We start from the raw sequence: 22356 nt of genomic DNA on the forward strand, positions 1-22356 counted from the left end.
GTTAAGTGTGTAGCTAAGAACCCAAATGCTTAAAAAAAAAACAGCCAAAAAAACTTAGGTATGGATGCTTACATGGGGAGGGTTTCTCTTCTTTTTTTTCATAGTGTAATTTTTTTTTTCCCCTGCAGAGGGATATTCCTGTTTTTCTGTTGAATTGTACAGCAGACAGTTCACACTGTAGGTTGAAGAGTGGTTTGAAATTACTTATTATGGTCTTTAGATGCATAAGTTTCCATATAGGCCCCAAGGGTGTGATCTAATGTGCAATCATAATTTAGTTAAGGGCTAATTAAAAATGTTTAAAACATTGCATAACAGACGTTGCTTAAAAATATTTCATATTCGGTATATCATCTTGGCAGGATTTGACTTTTTAAAATCTGGATATTACTAAATAAATCTGCAATTTAACTAACATAGTGTTCAAAGTAATGAGTAACTCTTTAAAGGTAAAATCGCATTTAAAAACCTGAGCAACTTGATAACAGACTATTTTTTTATTTTCAAGTTTGCTGTGGAAAGACAGTCAGAAAATGAAGATGATATTGTCATGATATTATATTATTTTCTTTATTTATATACAACCCTGATAAAACTAATAATTGCTTTCAATTGTGTGTATGAAAAACTCAACTGCTATTAAAGAAAGAACATGACAAAAACTGTTTCTCTGCACACAGTGCAATAGTTTGCGTGCAACAGATCATCACAACCCATTTTTCTACCAATCTGCAGAGCTAGGGCTCTGGAGCGTCCCAGCTGACTGGGGATTAAGGGTGGGCATTAAAAACTCACATTGAATCTCATGTGCTCTTCAAGCATCCGCAAATATTCCTCTCTGCCCGCGCTGGACTGCAACACAGTTTCTGGGAGCATGAACGTCTCGGGGATACAACACGGGGTGCTCAGGATGTACGGTGAGTTGCAACAGGGAAAAAGAGATCTTTCTATTTCAGGGGAACACACGATCGGAAGTGAACAGTCGGAGAGTTTTGAATCTTTTTCCGTACTTTGGGATACTCCACATGTCTGATGTCAAACAATGGTTTTGTATTTTTATGTGTATTTAGAAAAAAAGATACCCTAAAACCGGCATTCAAGTCTAAAATTGAAATGCTAAGATAAATTGAACTGTTGTCTTTTTTTACGGCAAGTACAACAACTGTGTCGTTCCTCAAAATGTATTTTCACATGCTGTTTAGTGTCTATATTATATGGAAGTCATTGAATGAGCAAAAGCACGTGTATGTAGATTGTGTTCAGAATCCACGGCCTCCTGATCCTCTCTCCATCTGACTGCCTCTAATCTAATCTGGTGGGATGATGGAATGACACAGTGTTCACTCTTTAATCCACATGTACATTTCTCACGCTGCTACTGCGATCACTGGGACCATGCTGATACTCAGGGTTTGCACGCAGCCTGGAAAAGTATGGCCGTTGATTTGTGTTCTTCAGTTTGGTTAAGCATGGACAAAGAAAATTAGGGAATGGAAAAGTTTTGTATTCAGGATTCATTCTATGATATTTGTTTTTCTTTCCCTCCCCATTCCTTGTGTCCTATATGTTTTTATTTTTCATTCCTTCTTTATTTTCTTCCTTCCCTTTTACCTCAACTATGTCCTTGTGTTTCTTCTTTCTGGTGTACTTCAATTATTTTCCTCCACACCTTTTGCCCTTTCGCCTTCTTTTCATTACTTCATTTGTTGTGTTCTTTCTTCCTCTCTTTGTTCTTTGTGTGTTTCCTTCCTTTTGCCATTCTTTACTTCCTTCCTACATCTTTTTGCCCTCCCCTCCTTGTGTCGTTTCTTCCACTGATCCTTCTTGTTATTTTCATTCATTCTTTGTCTCCTCCTTTCCTATCCTTGTTTTTTTTTTCTTCCGTGGGCCTTCCCTTGCCCCCTTCATGCTTTTTTTGTCCTCCTTGTGTCCCTCATTCTATTCTGTCTTGTCTCTTCTTCATCCCCTTTTTTGTGCCCTAACTTTCTCATTTTCCTTTCTTGCACCTATCCTGACATTATTTCCTACATTCCTTCCTGTCTTGTTCCCTTTCTTTCTCACTACTCATCCAAACTGTCCATCCTTCCTTGGTTCTTCCTTCTTTCATCCTATTCTTCAATCCGTCCTTGCGTTCTTCTTGTTTCTGGACTTGCTTTTCATCATTCCTTGAATTGATCCTTCCTTCATGTCAGCCTGTGGTTTTTACAGGGACCAAATGTAAAGCCTGACACATCTAGAAACATTTACATTAGAGAAAATGTCACGACAGTATTCAAATGTATAGTATTTGTATTCTAAAATGCTTAAAGTAACAGGAATTGGAAAAAAAATTACTGGAATTTTGAATGTGGAAAAGTCAGGTTTTATTACAAGAAAAACATTTAGGTCCCCAGAAAACTTTTTTATTACAGTAATTACTCAAAGCTTCCTGTGTTTTTATGTATTTTTTTTCTCAAGGTGGATTCATTTTCAAACAGTGGAAGAAGCGGTTTCTGCGTCTGACCGTTGAAGGCAGTCTTCTCGTATGCCACGATGCACTGTCTCCACCTAATCAGATTGTATTGCTGCAAAGCAACTGTGAGGCCATTGTTGAAGGCAAGGAGATCCTGGACCTGCCAAAATTACCGTCTGGTGCCTCCAGAGACAGCTGCTTTGCCCTGATTCTCACCGAGAATAAGTTCCTGCTACTGCTGGCTGACACCGCCGCAGACTGCAGGTCAGTTTTTTCCATGGGCTATTGCACATTATCATGCGGGAGTTGTTACTAAATTGTATTATTTAAAATTTCCCTTTTGATAGATCAACTTTTCATTATTATGTTAAGGATATTTGGCTCAACACAGATTACTGCATAGATGACGCATTTTGATTCACAAATATATTCTCATTGCTGGGGATTTTTCATCCATAATGTTTTCAAAATCTATTGGAGCTCAGGGTGAAGGTCCGAAAAAAAAGCTTCAAAGAAGTTCATCTTTGAAATCAGTGACATAAACACATTATTACTATGGATTGTGAAAAAGCAAGCAGTCACAGTTTTTTATTTAAATTCATCTGATTGTATGTTTAGCTTTTTGTGTGGTGTTTGCAAAGTAATTAAATCTTTTTTTTTTTTTTTTTGGTCAATTTTTAGTCAGTGGCTGAACGTGTTGAAAAAAGTCAAAATGGTAAGTTAATGATACACATTTTCTGTTGTTCAGGTAACTCCTTTAGAGCTGCATATTCTTAAAAAAAGCCCTCCTTTAGATAATTGCTGGCACTGGGAATGTTTGCATTTAGAGTAGAAAATAATGTGAGGTTGTTTTGAAGGCCTGTCATGTTGACGTGTTACATTGCTGTTACTATGAGAATGCAGCCTGCATATGTAAGGTGACAATTTAGCTCAAGTGCAAAGGACATGAATCTGGATATTTGTTAAACAGTCATTGCAAAACAAAGGTGATGACAGTTTGCAACAAAAATGTACTTTAGTCAAAAAGTGTCCAGCAATAGTTTATTTGTATAAAGAATGCAGTTTGCTAAATATTAAAGAGTGCATAGAGATAATCTGAATTAGATTTCAAAGTACTGCTATTGGGAAGGATGGAAAAGTATAATATTTGGTGTTTGTAGTCAGAAAAACACAATAAGTGTTATTCATCTTGATTATGATAAATCATTTTTGCATATCAAAAAACTGACTTTATGGTTGGCCTTATTACGATCCTTCCACTAACTGGTTCCATGGAAGCATCAATCTCTGGCAATATTTTTGGAAATATGATTAATGGCAATTACTGTGTGTTGCTTTAGGGTACAATTGCAAAGTTTAATGTAAATTGTGCACTGAAGTAGACTATTGGGGAGGGGTTTCGTTTTTAAAGGCCAGTATCTGTGTTTGTGGGGCTCAGACTGTCTGCAGTAACAGATGCATCGCAAGGAGACTGGTATTTGTGAAAGCTATTGATCGTCACTTGTATCAATCTTGAAATAAACAAAACAAAAAGAAAAAAAAATGTGGTTGATTTCACAAATTCTTGAACACAAGTAATTTGATAATGATTCGATTGCTGCGCCTCTTCTTAGCCTTGTCAAAAGAAAAAAGTAAAAAAACAACATCATAGAACACCTTTAAATAAAAAAAACAAATCTGTTTTTTTGTGGTTATTTTTGTAGATTAATGATGGAAAATTCAATCTCTGCTATGACTTTATTACTCTGTATTGCTGCTCCCTGCAGAGTCTGCCATCACCCCTCAGCCCTTGTAAGCGCCACCAGGTTTTACCGCCACACATTACTCTCCGAGATCTGGTCCCTGAGCAAATCCTGGACAAAGATCCACCAACTCCTCCTGTAAGTGACACGGAGTCACACTCTCCAGGACCAACAAGCAAAGGCTCCCCAAGAGAGAATGGTGAGTTTATCTTCACGCATTTTCTTGCAACAAAGATTAAAAAAATATATATATATACATGACATGTAAAAATCGCATAATCCAACAGGCAGAAATTCCCCACGGACAAAGAATTACAGACGGAGTGCACAGGCGGTAGGATGTTTGCGTCACGGCACTCTCAATAATGCCCAAGCGATGAAGGCAGTTTATATGCTGATGGGAGGGGCGGCGGCCTCCTCTGCCCTGGGCTACCTCGGAGCATGCTCATCTTCTAATCTGGATGTCAAAGCCGACCTGACGGCCAACACGGATTTCTCCGGCACGGGACCTGCCGGAGCGTACGACCTCGGAAGCTCCACGCTTAACTCCCCCCACTTCAACAGCTTTGACTTTGAGGTGGCAGACTCTGATTTTGATGCTTTTGATTGTGGTGGGTTTTCTTTTTAACGATCCGAGGTCTGGATGAGTAAAGATGGGACCATCTCGAATGATTCCCATTTTTCTTTTATTGTTATCCAAGTGACAAAAAGCATATGGAAGCTTAGCTTAGAGGTCAGCCTGCGCTTTGCTGTAAGCCAGGTTGATGTTCTGCCGTGGCACATTTGCTAGGCTTAAGGGGAAGGCGGGCCCAAAATTTGCGGTCGAGAGGATAAGCACATCTGACTGATCATTTTGAAGTTGATCACGACTAAGAACTCCATCTCGCTGCCTCACTTTATTTTCGTGTTGTGTTGTTCTTGTTGCAAAAACGTGTATCATAGGCGCTTTTAAAACACCGGGCCAAAAATCTGTAGTCGTATATTTTTATCTTCGATAAGAGACTGTGTTGATGTTGTTGGTGTTTTCATTCTGTTTTGTCTACAACAGTGATCGTACATTTACATAAATGTGAGTAATCCGTAAAGTAACATTAAAATCATAGCTGTCTCTTTAACAGACAGCTTTGATTCAACTCTTATGATGCGGCATATTGCGTAATGTTTAAGGAGCATTATTGTATAACCCTTACTGAATTCAAATGGATCTGCAGGATCCAGATTTTTTTTTTTTTTTTTTTTTGATTTTGTAACATCGCTATGCAGAGAAACCACAGAACTCTTCTACAGCTATTTGTTTTGTCTACAGCTAAGCTGTTCCCTGCAGTCATCCACTTGTCATCCTGTGGCTCTATTGTGTGTTACTTAAACCAACTTGATATGGACTTTATTTAATTTTACATAAAGGAATAAAGCTGTTGTGTGGAATTTTGCTGCACTCGTGTTTCCTCATTCTTCATTGAGCGAACGATCTCTTTGGGAATCCCTTCTATAAAAAGCAACACATGTGCCAACTATGACAGGATTAGGCTATGTAGCCTTAAAATGCAAATGCAAACATTAAAACTGCTGCAACATGTTGTGCACATCTGCAAAGAGATAGCTGTAACATGTTACGACAAAAACAGTGATACAGCATACTGTGATGAAGTCGCCTAGCTGAACCCCTCCTTCATATGTCTGTTTTTTTTTTTCTGTGTTTCGGTCTTCTCAGGTCCTGCTTATTATTCTCCTCTGCTCAGTTCTTCTACCTTTTTAAATCCACTCTTCCCCCGAGCTGTGTCTGGTTGTCATTGTTCGTAGTACTTCTGTCACCATGCCCGTGTCTTCTCTGTTACCTGTGCCTTATTGTATGTTTTGCCTTTGCTATCATTAAATCCTTGTTTTCATCATGCAGTTTATGAGTTCCTGTCTGCAATTTGGTCCAGCTGCTGAAGCCTCACAAAAGTCACAGCAGGCACCAACTTGCCCATGACAGCGCATAGATAAAAGCAAAGAAAAATGTTTTCTGGGCGCAACTGACAAAACTTAGATTTTAACATTCTGGTGTGCGTGTGTGCAACCCCAATCCGTAGCAATCTCCCAGCCAGGGCGAATGCCCATGTGGCTTATATCAAAAACTGCCACTGGTCACATTCACTCTCTGCTTGCAGATTTTGGCTGAATCTCATTTTGTGTGAAAATGTTTACCAGTCACAGAAGCTGTGACATAATTTTCTCCTTTCCTTTCCTTTCATAAGTTATGTGTGTATGTGTCTAATCCTGAAGGACGGAAATAATCAAAACTTTTTCTTGTTTGCCTTTTATAATACTAAACCAGCCATGGCTCCAACTAAAGCACTTTGTAGTACAAAAATAATTTCCTTTTTTTTTTTCAGCTAGAACTTACCTTTTGGTTTCCATGTCAGTATGCAATGTAAAGTAGCATAAAAGACAGAAATTAAGGGATGCAGCCTAAAGGTGATGTTATGTACACAGCCCAAACGTCCAAGATGACAGTAATAATAAAGTCTCAAGCTCAAATGGGAATTGAATTACTATTTCTACAGGGATTTGTCCAGTGAGGAGGATGGAGTTTGAAAAAAATGCTAGCAGTTGCATCAAAAGACAAGTATCCAACCAAAAGGATTTAAAAATGCTCAGTGGGGAGTTCATTCTGCCTATGATTTGCAACTAGTGACAAAAAAACAAAACACATGCAAATTCAGGTGTCAATTTCTGCTCCTTTCACCTGCTAATGCTCAAGGATGTGCAGCGAAACTCCTTGTTCTCTGAACAAATACATTTCAAAAATACTTTATCAGTGAGCCATGTAGTGGTTAAAATACTAGCATTCAATCTTATTTAAGTGACAGTCAAACACATAGCAGCTGATCAATGTGGGTAAAACCATGAGAAAAGTTGATTACTTTCTGGCTATAATCCATGAAGGTAAGTGTCTTTAACTTAGCTATGTAAGTAATTCTAAAAATCAAGTAACTAAAAAAATAAACTTCTTAATCAATCACTTAAGTAAAAAATCTTGGTGTTAATCCAGAAATCACTACAGAACTTATTTTATTCATTCCATTAACAGAAAATGGAAAAGATAAAACAAAAATGTATGTTTTGTTTCTTGACATAATATATATATATATATATATATATATATATATATATATATATATATATATATATATATATATATATTTATCTATTATTTAGGATAATAGACCCAGGGGTCCCTTTGTCACATTCATACTTTCAGTCAATGACCCAGAAGTAACAGACGGAGAGAGAAATGCTATATGAACGGTTTATCAAAGGCAAGTGGAGGTGGACTGGGGTTCTGGCCGGCTGGGAAGGCTCTGGTCGTGGACTGTGGGGAGTGAGAGAACAGCACCAACAACAGACAGTTGTTGGTACTCTCCCCCACCCTACATGGATGTTTTCATTCCTCTCCAAAGGTGAACCAGAGGGGGAGTGACAGGTAGCAGCTGCTGCTTGGTAGCAGAGGTGTGGCTCGGGACTTGATGGTAGGTCTATGGTGGAGGGTGAACAGGCCAGGTGGTGATCGAGGTTGAGGAGGCCAGTGGAATGGAGGAGCAGTGGCCGACTGGAGTGTCAGGAATGCGCTAGGGGTCCAGAAAACGCCAGAGGAATAGGTGATGTTTGTCCGAGGGGAGTCTTTGAAGGAACGAGACTGGAACAAAGTTAGGCCTGAGAGAGAGAAAAACAAAGGGATTACTTGAACACTCGGAACCAAGGAAACCAGAAACAAGGAAGCGGTATGGTACCACTCAGGTGAGCTAATGCTCCGATATCATCCTTCCATCTCCAGCCGCCTTAAGTAATCCTCCTAATGGCTAGATGGAACACACCTGTGGCTGGAGCCCACCTTTCGCACCCTGCTGGAGAAAGACAACACCACCACACTTCTACCGGACAGAACGGCATTCCTGAAATACCTGAAACAATTTCTGAGTAACACGTTTACTCTCCCCCACCCTACATGGATGTTTTCATTCCTCTCCAAAGGTCGCTTGAGAACATGGTCGACCATTCCTCACAATCCGGTCTGTAAATACACTAAAGCTCAACATATCCATGACTTTTCCACTGTGATCAAATGCATGTGTTCTGCTACTGAGAAAACCCTGTCTAAAGACTCAACTTGAAAAGGAAATATTTTCTCTGACATGGTTAGAACATGTTTTAGATAAGCAGGAAACACACACACACATGTCAACTGAAAACAGTTCTGATATACTGTCCAACTTGTTTGACTTGTTTAAAGAGATGCATCTACACAAAGTCTGATTCTCAAGAGCTTAACCCTCCTACCGTAATGAATGATGGTAGAAGAACCCGACAAGCAGACATGATCAGACAGACCAGGAACATGCAGGCAGTAACAGACAACAACAGGCAACACAAGCTAATGAAAAAAACAAAAAAAACAAACAAAAACCTAAATCATGATCCCTACGTACTCCTACAGTTTATGCGGTTGATTTATCTTTCGCAAACCGTCACATTGCATCAGAACAGCCAACAGCAAAGATCCATACGCAAACACAGATTCATCCACACAACAAACTCCTCTGTTAGGGTCTTAAAGATGCCGGCTGCTGTGCACTGTCCTGTGAAACATTACTTAGCACGGATCTGTCTTTGTTCTGCTGCCCACATAGGAGCTGACTTTTAGTGGATGCTCCACAGATCATTGTTTTACAATTTTTCTGAAACACACACATATATATATATATATATATATATATATATATATATATATATATATATATATATATATATATGTTTGTATATCTGGAGCGTGTAACGAAAGTAATTTCCCTCTGGGATTATTAAAGTATGTCTGATTCTGATTCTGATTTTACAGAGGCTACCTCGGTTGGATAAACTGTGTCCAAGATTTTAAAAAAGAATAAAAATAAAAAAAACTGAAATAGAGGAAGTTTAATAGGCAGTATCATAATTATATATAACAAAGCTGCAATCAGTTCTTCCTCGCCCCACCCTCACCCACTTTTTTAAAAACTTGATGCTCCTGCTCTGGAGTCAAGTGCGTTAAAGTTATTCTTCTGTGTAACAACTAAAGATAAACTACTCAACAGGCTCTTCGGATGTTTTCTAAGAGGGCAAAAAAAACAACAACATGCACTTTCAATTGAATTTATCTAAATCAATTAGATAAAATTTCAAATTTTCTTAACTTAATCGACGTTGTATTATAACAAACGATCCCAAGCTGCATGAACATGTTTGCTTCAGCGCTGTTAATACTACAGGTCCGAGGAGCAGAACCTGCCAGCCACGTTGGCCCCGCCCCTTTGGCCGGAGTGTGATGCGTAGCGGCAGCAGCAGCAGCGGTAGCAGGGCCCTCCCTCCGTCTCTGCAGATAAGTATTCGCAGCCTGCTGTACCAGGCATGGATGTCGGTTGCAGCGAGACATGGCAGTGCGACATTATACTCTCGACTTTACCCTTTCCACGCCAGGTAAAATAGTCTGAAAAAGCCTCTGAATATGACATGTATGTTCAGTTTACAGTCCCTGCAGCCAGGCTGAATGCTAGCTAGCTAGTCGGCTAATATTAACCTGCTAGTTTCTAATTGCCCTTCAAAACGACAGGTTGTGACTTAATTTAGACGGAATGCAACTCGGGCATATTCGGTAAATTTGGGTTTGTATGTTAACGTGATAGTAGGTAGCATGTTGAATTTGACGAGCTCGTAGTTTCGATGCACTTGAACGTTATGTTTTTGTTTTTTTTTTAGTCGCAAATGTCCAAGGCGCTGGTGGAGAGCCGCTCGACGCTTGTCTTGCTAACAATGTGAATAAAGCATGTTCAATTCAGCACTGTCGCATGGGAAGTAGCGCATTGCCGCCATGTTTGTAGTTTTGCGTGTGAACGCCGAACTGCGCCTAAAAGCAACACTGATTCAAAAAACTCTTGGGTGTCACAAAACGAAACTACAATGATCGGAAATTTTATTGTACAGTTATTACAAATAGTGATTTGACCCCCGAAGTATTCTTTATATATATATATATATATATATATATATATATATATATATATATATATATATATATATATATATATATATATATATTTATATTTATAAACATACTTGTTCTTAAATCACATTTAGGTAATACTTTTATATATTTTAATACTTTTATATATTTTTGGGTAGTAGTGTTATCCATTACCATTTGTCATTTTACAGATTAACACCTAAGCTTGAGTCTATTATTCGTTAGAGGTAAAGCGATACATCGATTGGCCGATATCTGCATTTTTTTCCTTGTATCGGCATCAGCCAATACATGCATGCGTTTGCTTATCCATTAGCGCATTCAGCCATAGACATTATATACGTAGACGCGTCATAGGGCGCAGGTTCGCACGTCAACGTCACCGCCATATTGTATGTGGCAGAAAAAAGTTGAGTTCTGTTATTGTGAACGTGGATCAGAGAAGATGCCCCATTCCTGTGCTGCAATAAATACACACACACACACACACACACACACACACATATATATATATATATATATATATATATATATATATATATATATATATATATATATATATATTTATTTTATTTTTTTTATTTTTTTTTGTGTATGTGTTATGACTATAAGGATCAATTTGTTAAATCTAAACATTGTGGTCTTCATTATTTCATAAAACCGTGTCACATGTGAACCTTTAGGAACAGACTTTTTGGGTGAGTATTAAAGAGGTAAAATTAATAATATGAGGAAAAAAAAAGTCCTAAGTCAATAAAGTAAAAATAAACAAACAACCACAAAAGTGATAATGTTATGATAAAAACATATTATGAGAATTAAGGGGGAACATTTCCAGAACAATCACAGTTTGCAGAATTATTTCAACCTTGGGGTAATAGGACCAGGTCAGATTATTTTAAATATTTTTATTCTTTAGGAGAATACATTCAGGAGGATGAAGCTAAAGGGATACGAAAATAAACTTGTAATATTACAAAAAAAAATACTACGAATACAAAGTATATTCAGAGATTAAAGTCCCTCTGATACTGTTTAAGTGACTGAGTAACTGCAGATTTGCCACATTTAAGATGGCGGACGCTCTGACGCATCGCAGCATAGGCAGAACCCGCCCAATGACGCGTCTACTCTTATATTATGTCTATGCATTCAGCATCTTTGCCTTGAGATCACGTGACGCGCATACATTGTGGTAATGTAGGGCTGATTGCCAACAACAAGAATAATAAAAAAAAAATCAATTTTAATCTATTTTTAACTGTCTAATTTAGCTGTATCTGCCATTATTATTATAGGATACAGCGGGTTGATTCTGTGTCACCCTGAGAACGGGCTGGTCATCCAAGCGATTTTTACTTTCGCTCTACCACTGAAAGTAGCTTGTCAACATTGGTTTTATTAATGCAGCTGCTTACTGTTGTCATAACTCCTTCACCACGTTTGATCTCCAGCTGGTAAGCTGCCACCGCTGGGCGTGTGCGCGTTGGCACGGAAAATCATGTGTGCACATGATAACTCATACCAATCACTACCGGTACAGCATCTAACTTAACAAAAACCAAGCTCTTTTCTTGCTCTGACACTTTCATTAAGTGCCAGCTAAGCGCTGCCGGTTAAAAGTCAACACAGGTGTTTTTTTGTTTTGTTTTTTTCGTTTGTTGTGCAGCTGCGGTCAGAAGCTGATTGTTAACCTTAGCTAGTTTAAAGGAGCTATAAGTAATACTGACACCTTGTGGTTCAAATCGGTACAACAGCTTGCCAGTCACAGCAATCTAATATGCTGTTTTTAAGCGGAGTGTCGGTGTTGGGAATTTTTATTAACACTGGTTATGTTTGTGATAAGGTATTCTGTTCTATATCTTACTTATAACTTCTTTAAACACTAGTTTTGCGTGAAAGAAGTTTGTCTGAAAAGACCATGTTGAGTGGGGCGGACAGTGCTGTAGAGCAGATGAGCGCTCTGTGTGCGTGCACATCTTCCTCTGTGTGTGTGTTTTGTTTTTGACAGTTTCCTTCAGGTTAATTTAGATTGTTATCCTTGTGTAGTTGGATTGTAAAACATGGCTTACAAAGGTAATTTGTACTACAAAGGCCCCATGCTGCTACATGAACTACACTAACATTTAAGTAAGATTGTTTTGTTTTTTTGTTTGTTTTTTCTTTTTACTGTTATTTAAATGTTCTGCATTGTTTGCTACCCATCCTTAATATATTGTCAAAAGAGCATTGCGCAAATGTGAAGGTAATTTTTTTTCTTTCCCATACCTGCCCCATGTGTAAAAGGAGTTTTTCTCGATTTACAGCAGTTGTCTCTATAGGCTCCATTAGTCCGTTCATGAGGGACTGGTTTGCGTTGTATTCCCTGGGCGAGTGTTATGCTACATGCTTTCGTTCACCTGGTTACTTTCTCGAGAACACAGGCTAGCTTCAATATTTATAACTTTCTTGCCTCAGAAGACATTCCGCCCCTATACAAACTACCTGCGCAGCTGCAGATGCTTTTCCTCTTCTCCCATGTGCGTGCACAACACTGATTTCATTTCAGCTTCTCGCCAGAGGGCCGAAGCTTGCGCATGAACACTGGAACTTGAGCTATGCTCCTTTTTTAATAAATGGTTTGTTTTTGTTTAATTTGAGACTTGTGTAGTATTTCTTATCATTGTAATTTTTATCATGTAAACGGGGGTGGAAAAAGCGATCTACCCAAAAAAATCTGCAGCAGGTGTATCAGTTTACCTGATGTCAAAATAATTGGTATCGGTATCGGCCTTAAAAAAATATTATTATTATTATTATTGTTGTTATTGCTGTATAGTAAAAGACTATTTTTAACACATTTAAGTGAAGAATTTGATTTTAAGGCTTTATTGCTGAAAAACATACATTGCAAATTTACATGAACCACATTTCCTATTTTTAAAAAACAATATCAAACACTATGGAATGTATTTGCAATAAACATAGAGTATTCATCTTTTAATGTGCAAAAGCAGGTCAAAATGAAAAACTGTGTCCCTCCACATCTCCGAGTCCTGGTGGTAATTGGCAGTGACAGTTCCTGTCTGGCTGCAAACGCAGGCCCTCAGTCCTCCCACTATTATGCAGAGTTTGCAGCATGGCACCCCATGACTGCCATCTGAGCTTTAGTCTTTACGCAGCTGGTGGGGATAGACGTTTACCACCTGGGGTCTTCTTGGGCCCATTTTTCAGAGAAACTCCAAGATGTTTTACAACCCCCCCTGCCCCCCTGGAACGGCAGACATGTCAGGCTTTGAGTGCATGCTTGCGCATCAATGTTGTTGGATGACATTGATGTCTGTTACAGCAATGACAACCAGATGCTGAAAAACAGCGGTGAACCACCTCCTGGTTTTCTGGCGAATCGAATTTGTGCAGTTTAAACTGGGAAGAAAGGTCTTTTGTTGTGATTCAGCACCTGTCTGTTCCCAGGGGTGTATGCTGGGTGGATACCGGAGCACATGGAGACTCCTCTGTTCCCCCTGACAGAAACTGAACGTTGTTGTAAATAATATTCTAATGTCCTTTTCTGCTGATCTCCAGTTGACTCGGCCTCGGTAGTGCCTGGTCTGGTGTCCATATTTCATGAGCAGGAGCTGACAGAGACTATCCATGACACAAATGGGCATGGATATCTGGCTACATTTATCGGCAAGAATGGGAGGTAAGCAAAATAAATGTCTATTGTTATTGAAAGTGTTACTTTGGTCTTTTTTTAAAGGAGCCAATCATTATTCATACTCCATGTGGACTACCCATCTGTTGGGAGGAAAAAATACAGTTCCAAATGTATCTTGGTTGATAGATAATATTGATGAATGAACTTGTTTGAACTTGCACGTTGCTGTGCCGTTAAGGATTATTTAGCTCTGAATCCATACAATTTGACACTGCTAAATGTTAATCTCAGCAGGCGCTCTCAATAAATCTTGCAAAAAAATAGTTTGACTCCCATTTAAAGTGACTGTGCGAGCAAACTGAACCAGCTAAGAACTGCCTCTGACAACCAGCCCAGGTTAAGCCCTTGAACTATACGGGTGGGAAAACCCTAACAGAGCATCTGTGGAGGGAGCTAAACAATACGGGGTGGCAGTGTCAAAGGCTTGCCGCTTTATATTGTCATTTCCTTTCCTAACACGTGTTGGTTGAATGTAAACGGTTTAAAATCATAATCTGCTCCTGCAACAATATTGTTTAACTTAACTGTACTCTTAATAGATTAAATAATATATAGTATTGTTACTCTTTTTGTTTTGATTCAAAACTAATACCTCCATTTTTAAAAATGTTGAAATAATTTTGACCCCGTCACCTACCGCATTGGCCACATGTCACCCATCTTATCGCATTTCTGACACCTACCCTATCATAGTTGTCGTCATGGGCCAGTTCAACTAGTGCCGAGCAATGATGCAAATTTCTGATCGCTGTTTGGAGGCTGTCATCTCCTTTAGTACCGGGTGTTTGGACAACATTTGAATCAGTAAGTGAAGCAAATTTAGGATTTAGTGGCGTTTGACTCCTCCCCAATCAGAAAGATAAAATAAAAGTATTTCTGATTTTTGCATCTATTTTAAATTGAGGAGTATTTTTGTTTTAAATAAACCGATCACAATAGTAGGAAGCAAAGTTAGTCTGATGTACTTTCCGTAAGGGATGTTTTATGATTTAAATATTTACTTTAATTTCAGATTGTTATTGAGTAAAGCTTGGATTGTTATTGAGTTAGCTTGGAAAGCTAAACCTTCCTCTTTGTTGGAAGGGAGCTTTGATTAGATGTTGTAGCTGTATATTGTGGGTGGAGTGTCATTTCCACAATAAAGGGTTTTTATAACTTTGCATCGTTTAATCTTTTATTTCTCAGGCTTGTCATCCTGCGAGTGCACTCCCACGGGTTGGTCACCATTGACCTGCAGTGTCATGAAGATGATAACATTGCACAGCTAGACAATGTAAGTGATCAAGAGCAAAAAAAGAAAAAGACAGGTTTTCCCATGTTAAATCGCCACACTTCATGCGAACTTCATGTGTACAGATATTTTTCTAATTTCGTCCACAGCTTTTAAATGCACTGGAAAAGAAGTTAAAAGTTCTGTTAAATGGCAACATAACACGGATTAAAAGGTATGGATCCAGGTTCTTATGATGCATTTCAATTCTGGGTAATTGAAGGCTTTATTTCATCCAGCATCAGTACCGTTTTAGGTAATGTGTATTATTTTTATTGTCCCTCCAGGCTTCCTGCCCTAGTGCGAGGAGCAAAAGTTGACCGATACTGGCCCACAGCTGACGGCAGACTGATGGAGTATGACATCGATGAAGTGGTTTATGAAGAAGATTCTGCATACCAAAACATAAAGATATTGCACTCGCGGCAGTATGGAAACATCCTAGTGCTCGATGGAGATGTCAGTAAGTGTGTCTAACAAAAGTATACACAACAGATCAGTTTGATTGATGAATGTTTTTCTTTTAAAGCAATGGTTCTCAAACTACGGGGCGTGGGTCAGGACAGCCTTGCCTTTTCTGGTTTTGTCCAGAAAATACAGTACAAGCACAGAACTAATGTGACTGTCTGACTCATTTGGGGGTGACACAATACACAAAAAGAGCAGGAGAAACATGGAGCAATCCAGAGAGGGTCTTCTGTCTGTAACATGGAGAAATATATTAGGCCTGGTAAAACAAGAACAAAGACAAAGGGCAATGAGAACGCCAAAGCCCAAGATGAGGAAAATATGATCTTGAGATCGCTGTCACTGCTGATATGGTACAAGATGACAAGAGGGCTGTTTATGTCTTAGATCTGTAAACTCTGGGGGCTGACAGTATGAAACTAATTAAAAATACATTTAGAGAATTTACCACCCACACATGTCAGCCAGTCACTCCAATTCTTTAAGAGAGGACTTGGAAGAATGAGAAGGGCTGGAAGATCCTTTAAAAAAAAGCTAACAGTGAACAGCAATGCGGCACTACATAAGGTGTCAACAATGATTGATGAGACGAGCACAACAGCTGAAGGGGGGGAAAAAAGACCATATAGACAACACTGTGACTGAAATGAGAGAACTGTGTTTGTACGGATTAGGGATGCAAACAAATGGTCGATTTTACAAGTAACTGTCGATAAATGGTTTATGACATTTAAGTTTGTCACATCCGATTACCTGATAACGTCCACTTGCGACCTTCTTTCAGCGTTGTAGTATGGCCGCCATCCAGAAGAGGGCGCAGCCACTCATTCTAAAGCAGAGCCAGACCACAGTAGATGTAAGAGGAAAAAGGTCATGGTGGAGGCAACATGGAGTTATCCAAACAGGGTCCATGAGGGTTCAGTCTTTCTTGGGGATTAGAAGTGCTTCACATATTTTATTCTCTTCAAGTTATTTGTTTCTATTGAGTAACTTAATAGGTTTCTGTTTAGTTATATTTGACAAACATGTCTAAGTTTAATAATGTGTGAAGAAACCCTTTTTTTTTTTTTTTTTTTTGCTTGTTCGGTCAGTATTTAATAAGGGTGGCACAATAACTTGTTAAAATATAATATATATATATATATATTTTTTTTATTCAGCATATTGTTAAAAAAAAATTTAATATGACCACTGCTTTAGGGTAACGAGGAGGACAGATGGATGCTTTTTCAAATAATATGATTCTGTTCATTACTAAGCACGGTTTTCTCAATGGATAAAATGGCGTCTTATTAGTTGTGACACTTTGCAGCGTTACTTAGAGTAGCTCTGTAAAAATCTACATATTAGTTACGAATTACACCTAACTGTTGTGTTAATGATGTGTTGTCGTTGCAGACCTTGCAGAAAGTGATTTAGCATACACACAAGCCATCACAGGTAATGGAAGAGAGAACTACACAGGAAAGGAGGTGCTGATATTAGGAGGAGGTGATGGAGGCATCCTCGCAGAGTTGGTCAAACAAAAGCCAAAGATGGTCACCATGGTGGAGATATCCTTTTATAGATTGTGTTCTGTAATCTGAGTTTATTTTAACACCATAATGCAAAGCATTCAGCTGTCATATAAAGGAAGTAAACATCATGACCTGACTTTTCTTTGACGAAGCATCTACATTGATCAGAAGGTGATCGATGGGTGCAAGATGCACATGAGGAGGACTTGTGGTAATACTCTCGACAACCTGAAGGGCGATTGTTACCAAGTGAGTGAAAATTTATATCTCTGTGGGAAAAATCTGTGCTTGCTCCAATTATTTGTGACGCAAAATAGAAAATATTTTCGCAAACAACAGCTGTTTTCAGCCTGTTACTGTATTCTAATAAAACATGAATTAAAAATCTCTTTTAATAAAGACTAAACTCAAACTAACTGGTTGTATTATGCACAAATACTCTTCAGCTTATTTGTAGCCTGGCCAGCCAGACTGATGCACCATATGCGCAGCATATCAGTCTGGAAAGGAGCTGGTAGAGCCCGACGTTTCGCTTCCTATTCCGGCAGCTTTCTCAATGGCATACCGCGCACGTGACGTCACCGACTCAAGAGCAACGCCCCTTTTGCCGCTTAGGTAGGACATACAGGTAGAGAACGCCCGTAGCAACCAGCTATTACACGCGCAACAGAAACAGCGATATGACCGACTTTGCAGCCATTAAACTTTCCCAAGACGATGTCCCAGGCGCACGGATTACTGGTAGAACTGTCGAAGAACACACCAACCTTCAGCTCAAACGATGGCTTGAGTGTCGAGGGCTTAAAAAACCGGAAAACGGCCGAGTTGATCGAACGGTAAGCTTTGTTTTTTTTTTTTCCTGCGCGGCGATCATGGCGTCATCGGCTGTTTTTTTGTTTGTAATCACCGTCCAGGGATCGGTATATGTTTAATGTTTGTCTTATTTGAAATGTTTTTGAGTAAGCTATCCTGGTAGCAGGGTATCAAGTTAGCGCCTGCTACCATGATAGCCTATATGCTATCATGGTAGCAGGCGCTTCATTATTAACATGTCGGCCACCAAAATACTCTTACCTGTTCACTACTTGATGTCGCTGGAATTGGGTCAGGATGTTCTTCGGTTGGGCCCTTTCTTCCAACAAAATGCTTGCTACATATGTAGGTGAATTTGGTAACTTTTTCCGGGTTGAACTGTTGTGTAGGCTGACCGTACCGGTGTACCAGCGCACACATTTCTCCTTGGCAGTCTTGAAGAAAACATCCTTCATATGCGGCCGATCAGCGTACCTCGAGTTGCTGTTGCACGTTGCATAGCAACAATCCCACATGTTGCTTAAGATGCTTCCCAGCTAAAGCAGACAAGATGCTGAAATACAGTTAGAGAAAACCAATCCTGTAAAGTGTAATAAAAAAAAATGGAAAAAAGGGGGAGTAAATCTGGAAGTGAAACGCGGAAAAGCCCAACTAATTTGGAATATTGGATTTGCCATTTGGAGCCAGCAAAGACTTAAAGCCGACGGGAAAGTCAGTGCAGCTTGTCCTCATAACAAATAAAAGTACTTGGATTATGCCTCCCCTATCATTGTCGCTCCCTGGTTGTTATATCGAGAGCTCAGAACTCTCCCCTGCTCCCTCCTCCCCCGCTGACATCTGCGGATGCTTTCTGAACTGGTGGCCGGCTGATAACATCAAGGACAATGGCCTCTGGAGAGTTTTCATGGAAAAATAAACATTTTCACCCAAACAGACACACATAACTGATGCTCACAAAAACATATGAACTTACACGCGACTAGTCTCCAATGTTTACCTTTCTGCTTTTATGTGTCTCGTCTTATTTGTGCTTCTCGTGCCAGAGGTTTTTGATATCTCAAACGGTATTCTGTATTAGGATAAAGTTTGAAATATATGTTTTTCTTTTTTTGTTTTTGTTTTTTTCCGCTCCCACCTTCCTATTGTGGCCCCTTTCTTTCCACAGAGTAATGGCAGCGCCCTGTGGGCACCGTGTAAGGGGTGTCCTTGGCAGCATGGCCTCAGTAAATCGTCTCCCCCTGAAATGTTTGTGATGCCGGTTGTACTGAAACAGTAATTTCCCCCGGGGATTATTAAAGTATGTCTGATTCTGAAAACTAAATAAAATCACGCTCTGTTAGATAAGCTTGATTTAGGTCTAATGCTCTACTTGAAATAAAAAGCCAAGAAAAGATGGAGGAAATTTAAAAGTCTGTGCCATGGCTATATGCAGACATAAGCTGAAGCCTGGAGAAATAAGATATGGAGTTTTATGTTCATACATTATTTGTGCCAGTTCTGCATAGAGTGCAGAGTGTTAAATCACCTCATAAACAAAATGTTTTATTTATTTATTTATTTTTTTTTTATTAACAAGATTTAAGTTTCTTATTGAGAAAACCACATACAGATATTTACAGCAGTGACGGCTGTTTAAGGTAGTCACATAAAACCACCTACTGGCCGGAGGAGTTAAACTTGTAGCCACCTCCTTTAACTAAACTGAGTTGCATTTCACTGAATACCAGAAAAAGTTATTTTCTAAAGAGCAAGGTGTGCATTCTTGGAGATCAAATATAATTGTTCAGCATTGTTTCGTCATCACCATGTCTTGCAGATTCTAATTGAGGACTGTGTCCCCTTGTTGAAGAAGTATGTCCAGGAAGGAAGAACATTTGATTATGTAATTAATGACCTCACTGCAATCCCTATATCTACTGCACCAGAAGAAGGTTCCTGCTTATCCATCAATTCATTGCACATGTTACAAATATGCAACATAAAGATCTGTGTTTACCTCCAGTCTATTCTCTAAAACTATGTGCTGTCTTCAGACTCTACATGGGAGTTTCTGCGTCTCATCTTAGACCTGTCCATACGCGTCCTGCACCCCAAGGGGAAATACTTCACACAGGTGAGTTGGGTTTCCTTTCACAGGGTCTATAGAGTTGAGAGCAAAACTGGCCATCGAGGAACTTGTTTAGGTAACCATCAGAGAGCCTGAAAGCCTCGATCAAAAGATAAGATGATGTTTGAGCAGAATCCTTGACATGTTGCATACCTTACATTGGCTTTGGGGAAACAATTTTTTTCCCCCAAAGAGGAAAGTCTGTTCTATCTTGTTTTTGTTTCTCAGATTAGATAAATTACTGTGGGAAGCCTTTTTTAACCATTAGAAAACAAGCATGGCACCATATTGGACAAAAACCCAACACTGCATAGTAGCACCAAAACCTATTTTACATCAATTGCTATAAAATTCATGCTAATGTGCTGTTGACTTTAGACCTTTCTTTTTAAGGCCTGGTCAATCCATTTCACAAAAGGAGTTTTTACTTAAAAGAATGTGATAAACATTTTCATTTTGTGCCTGTTTTTTTATCTTTTTAATATATATATTTTTTTATTTCTCCATCAGGGTAACAGTGTGAATCTGAAAGAGGCGCTGAGTCTTTATGAAGAACAGCTGGGAAAGCTCTCGTGTCCTGTAGACTTCCGTAAAGAGGTGGTGTGTGTACCTTCCTACTTGGAGCAGTATCCTTTTGATTTTAAATTACGACACACAGATCAACACATTTTATAAAAACTACTAACATTAAGATGATTTATTATTTTTATTTTGTCTGCAGTCCTTAATGATTCTTTCAGATGGGTTTTTTACACGGCATGGAAGAAGTGAAGACCCAAAGCTTTATCTTCCAAAATTCCCAGCAGCTGTGAATGTGAATGTGTGAATGCTTCTCCGTTTTTCCCTTAGCCTTGAAGGTGTGGTCAGACTGAATGTCACGTGAACACAAAAGGTTTAGGAAACGATTATTAAATAGTTACTGACTGTGCTTTGTTACGCCTACCGATAACATAGATTAGAGCTGACTTTAAGGCTTTAAATAGATTTATAGAGGCCAATATACTCTTCTAACTGATTGGATGCATCAATGCTTATTTTCTTCGTTTTGTCTAAGCCTGAAGGAATGAGGCTGTTTGCGGGCGAGGCCTCATTTTAATGCATCCTCAGTTCTTCAAGGTGGCTCTTCTCGGTGACGTAAAGGCTCAGAGGGAATAGGCGGACGTCCATTGCTGTCCATTGCGTATGCAGCAAACATCTGCATTAAGTTGTAATGGTGAAACACTCCAACTTGTTTTAGGCCGGTTAATGTAGGAAAAATAAGTAAGATGCTAAAGTTTCTTTGAGTTCAGTCTGATCTTATCTGAAGGCGCACATTATTTTATTTTTTTTACCATCCCCATTTAATCCTTCTTGAGTTTTTAATTGTTTTATCAGTGTTTGCTGCAACCTTTTGGGTTGGACTGTTCTGTGTGTGTGTGCGTGTTTATAGATTTGCCAATGGTTTGCATGGGTTCTAAAGAAAGTTTTACATTTAAACACTGATCTGATACACTGAGATTGTGGTAACTCAACCCACCATACATGTGTTATCTTTTATTTTAAACCTTGAGTTGTAAACCTTTTGTGAGTTGCTTTAATTTGTTTTTGTTACCACCACTGAAATGTGATGTAACTTCTTTTTCTTTTTTTTCTTTTTTGTTGTTGTTTGTGTCCATGCAGTATGGTTCATCCCCAGTGAGTCTTAAGTGTTATGGTCCAGGTGTGTTTTTAAAGGGAAATTATTCCTCCTGACTGAGTATTGCCATCTTGGTGCTTGTGCTGGTTTTTACGTTATATTTTTGTAGCACCTTTAAGTTCCCCTGATATATTGAGTATATTAGGTGCATGCTGAGGACGGTGAATGTAGCTTGCATATGTATACACAGCACATTAGATGGACCCTCTGGGCCATTTATTTATTCATTTTAAACTCACCAAATGCTGTTCTGATCATTTGTTTGACCATCTACAATTAAAGAGTTTTGGGGGAAATGGATTGTTTTTGTTTTTTTTTTGTTTTTTTTATTTTTTATTAAGTAACCTTTTCATATTTACATCAAAAATACCAAAGGTTAGGTTTGAGCTGTAGAATCACCGACATCTTGCAGCAGAAATTTCATTGCAACCAATCAGATGCTTCTCTGCCTTGCTTTTACATAGCAAGAAGCCTGAAAGATGACATCTATCAAAGATCTGGAACATTATATAATATCTTTAATCATTTATTTGTCATAGCAACGTGTACAAAATGCAATTATGTTCTGCCTTTAA

At 38.8% G+C, this 22356-nt stretch overlaps 2 protein-coding genes across 2 annotated transcripts; both read left to right on the forward strand.

Moving 5' to 3' along the window:
* The first annotated feature begins 783 nt into the window (after positions 1–783).
* LOC105919883 lies at positions 784–5623 on the forward strand. Its single transcript, XM_012855329.3, has 5 exons — positions 784–917; positions 2458–2716; positions 3134–3167; positions 4219–4393; positions 4482–5623. The coding sequence occupies exons 1-5, from the start codon at positions 806–808 to the stop codon at positions 4820–4822; spliced, it is 921 nt and encodes a 306-aa protein (XP_012710783.2). The 5' UTR covers positions 784–805; the 3' UTR covers positions 4823–5623.
* A 3895-nt stretch (positions 5624–9518) lies between these two features.
* On the forward strand, positions 9519–22081 carry sms (spermine synthase). Its single transcript, XM_012855316.3, has 11 exons — positions 9519–9687; positions 13796–13916; positions 15117–15204; positions 15312–15376; positions 15489–15664; positions 17068–17222; positions 17346–17435; positions 19816–19930; positions 20033–20112; positions 20617–20732; positions 20847–22081. Exons 1-11 carry the CDS (start codon positions 9642–9644, stop codon positions 20875–20877), a joined length of 1083 nt encoding a protein of 360 aa, XP_012710770.1. The 5' UTR covers positions 9519–9641; the 3' UTR covers positions 20878–22081.
* Positions 22082–22356: the final 275 nt, after the last annotated feature.

This window comes from Fundulus heteroclitus, chromosome 11, assembly GCF_011125445.2.
Source record: "Fundulus heteroclitus isolate FHET01 chromosome 11, MU-UCD_Fhet_4.1, whole genome shotgun sequence".
In the NCBI taxonomy this organism is placed as follows: domain Eukaryota; kingdom Metazoa; phylum Chordata; class Actinopteri; order Cyprinodontiformes; family Fundulidae; genus Fundulus; species Fundulus heteroclitus.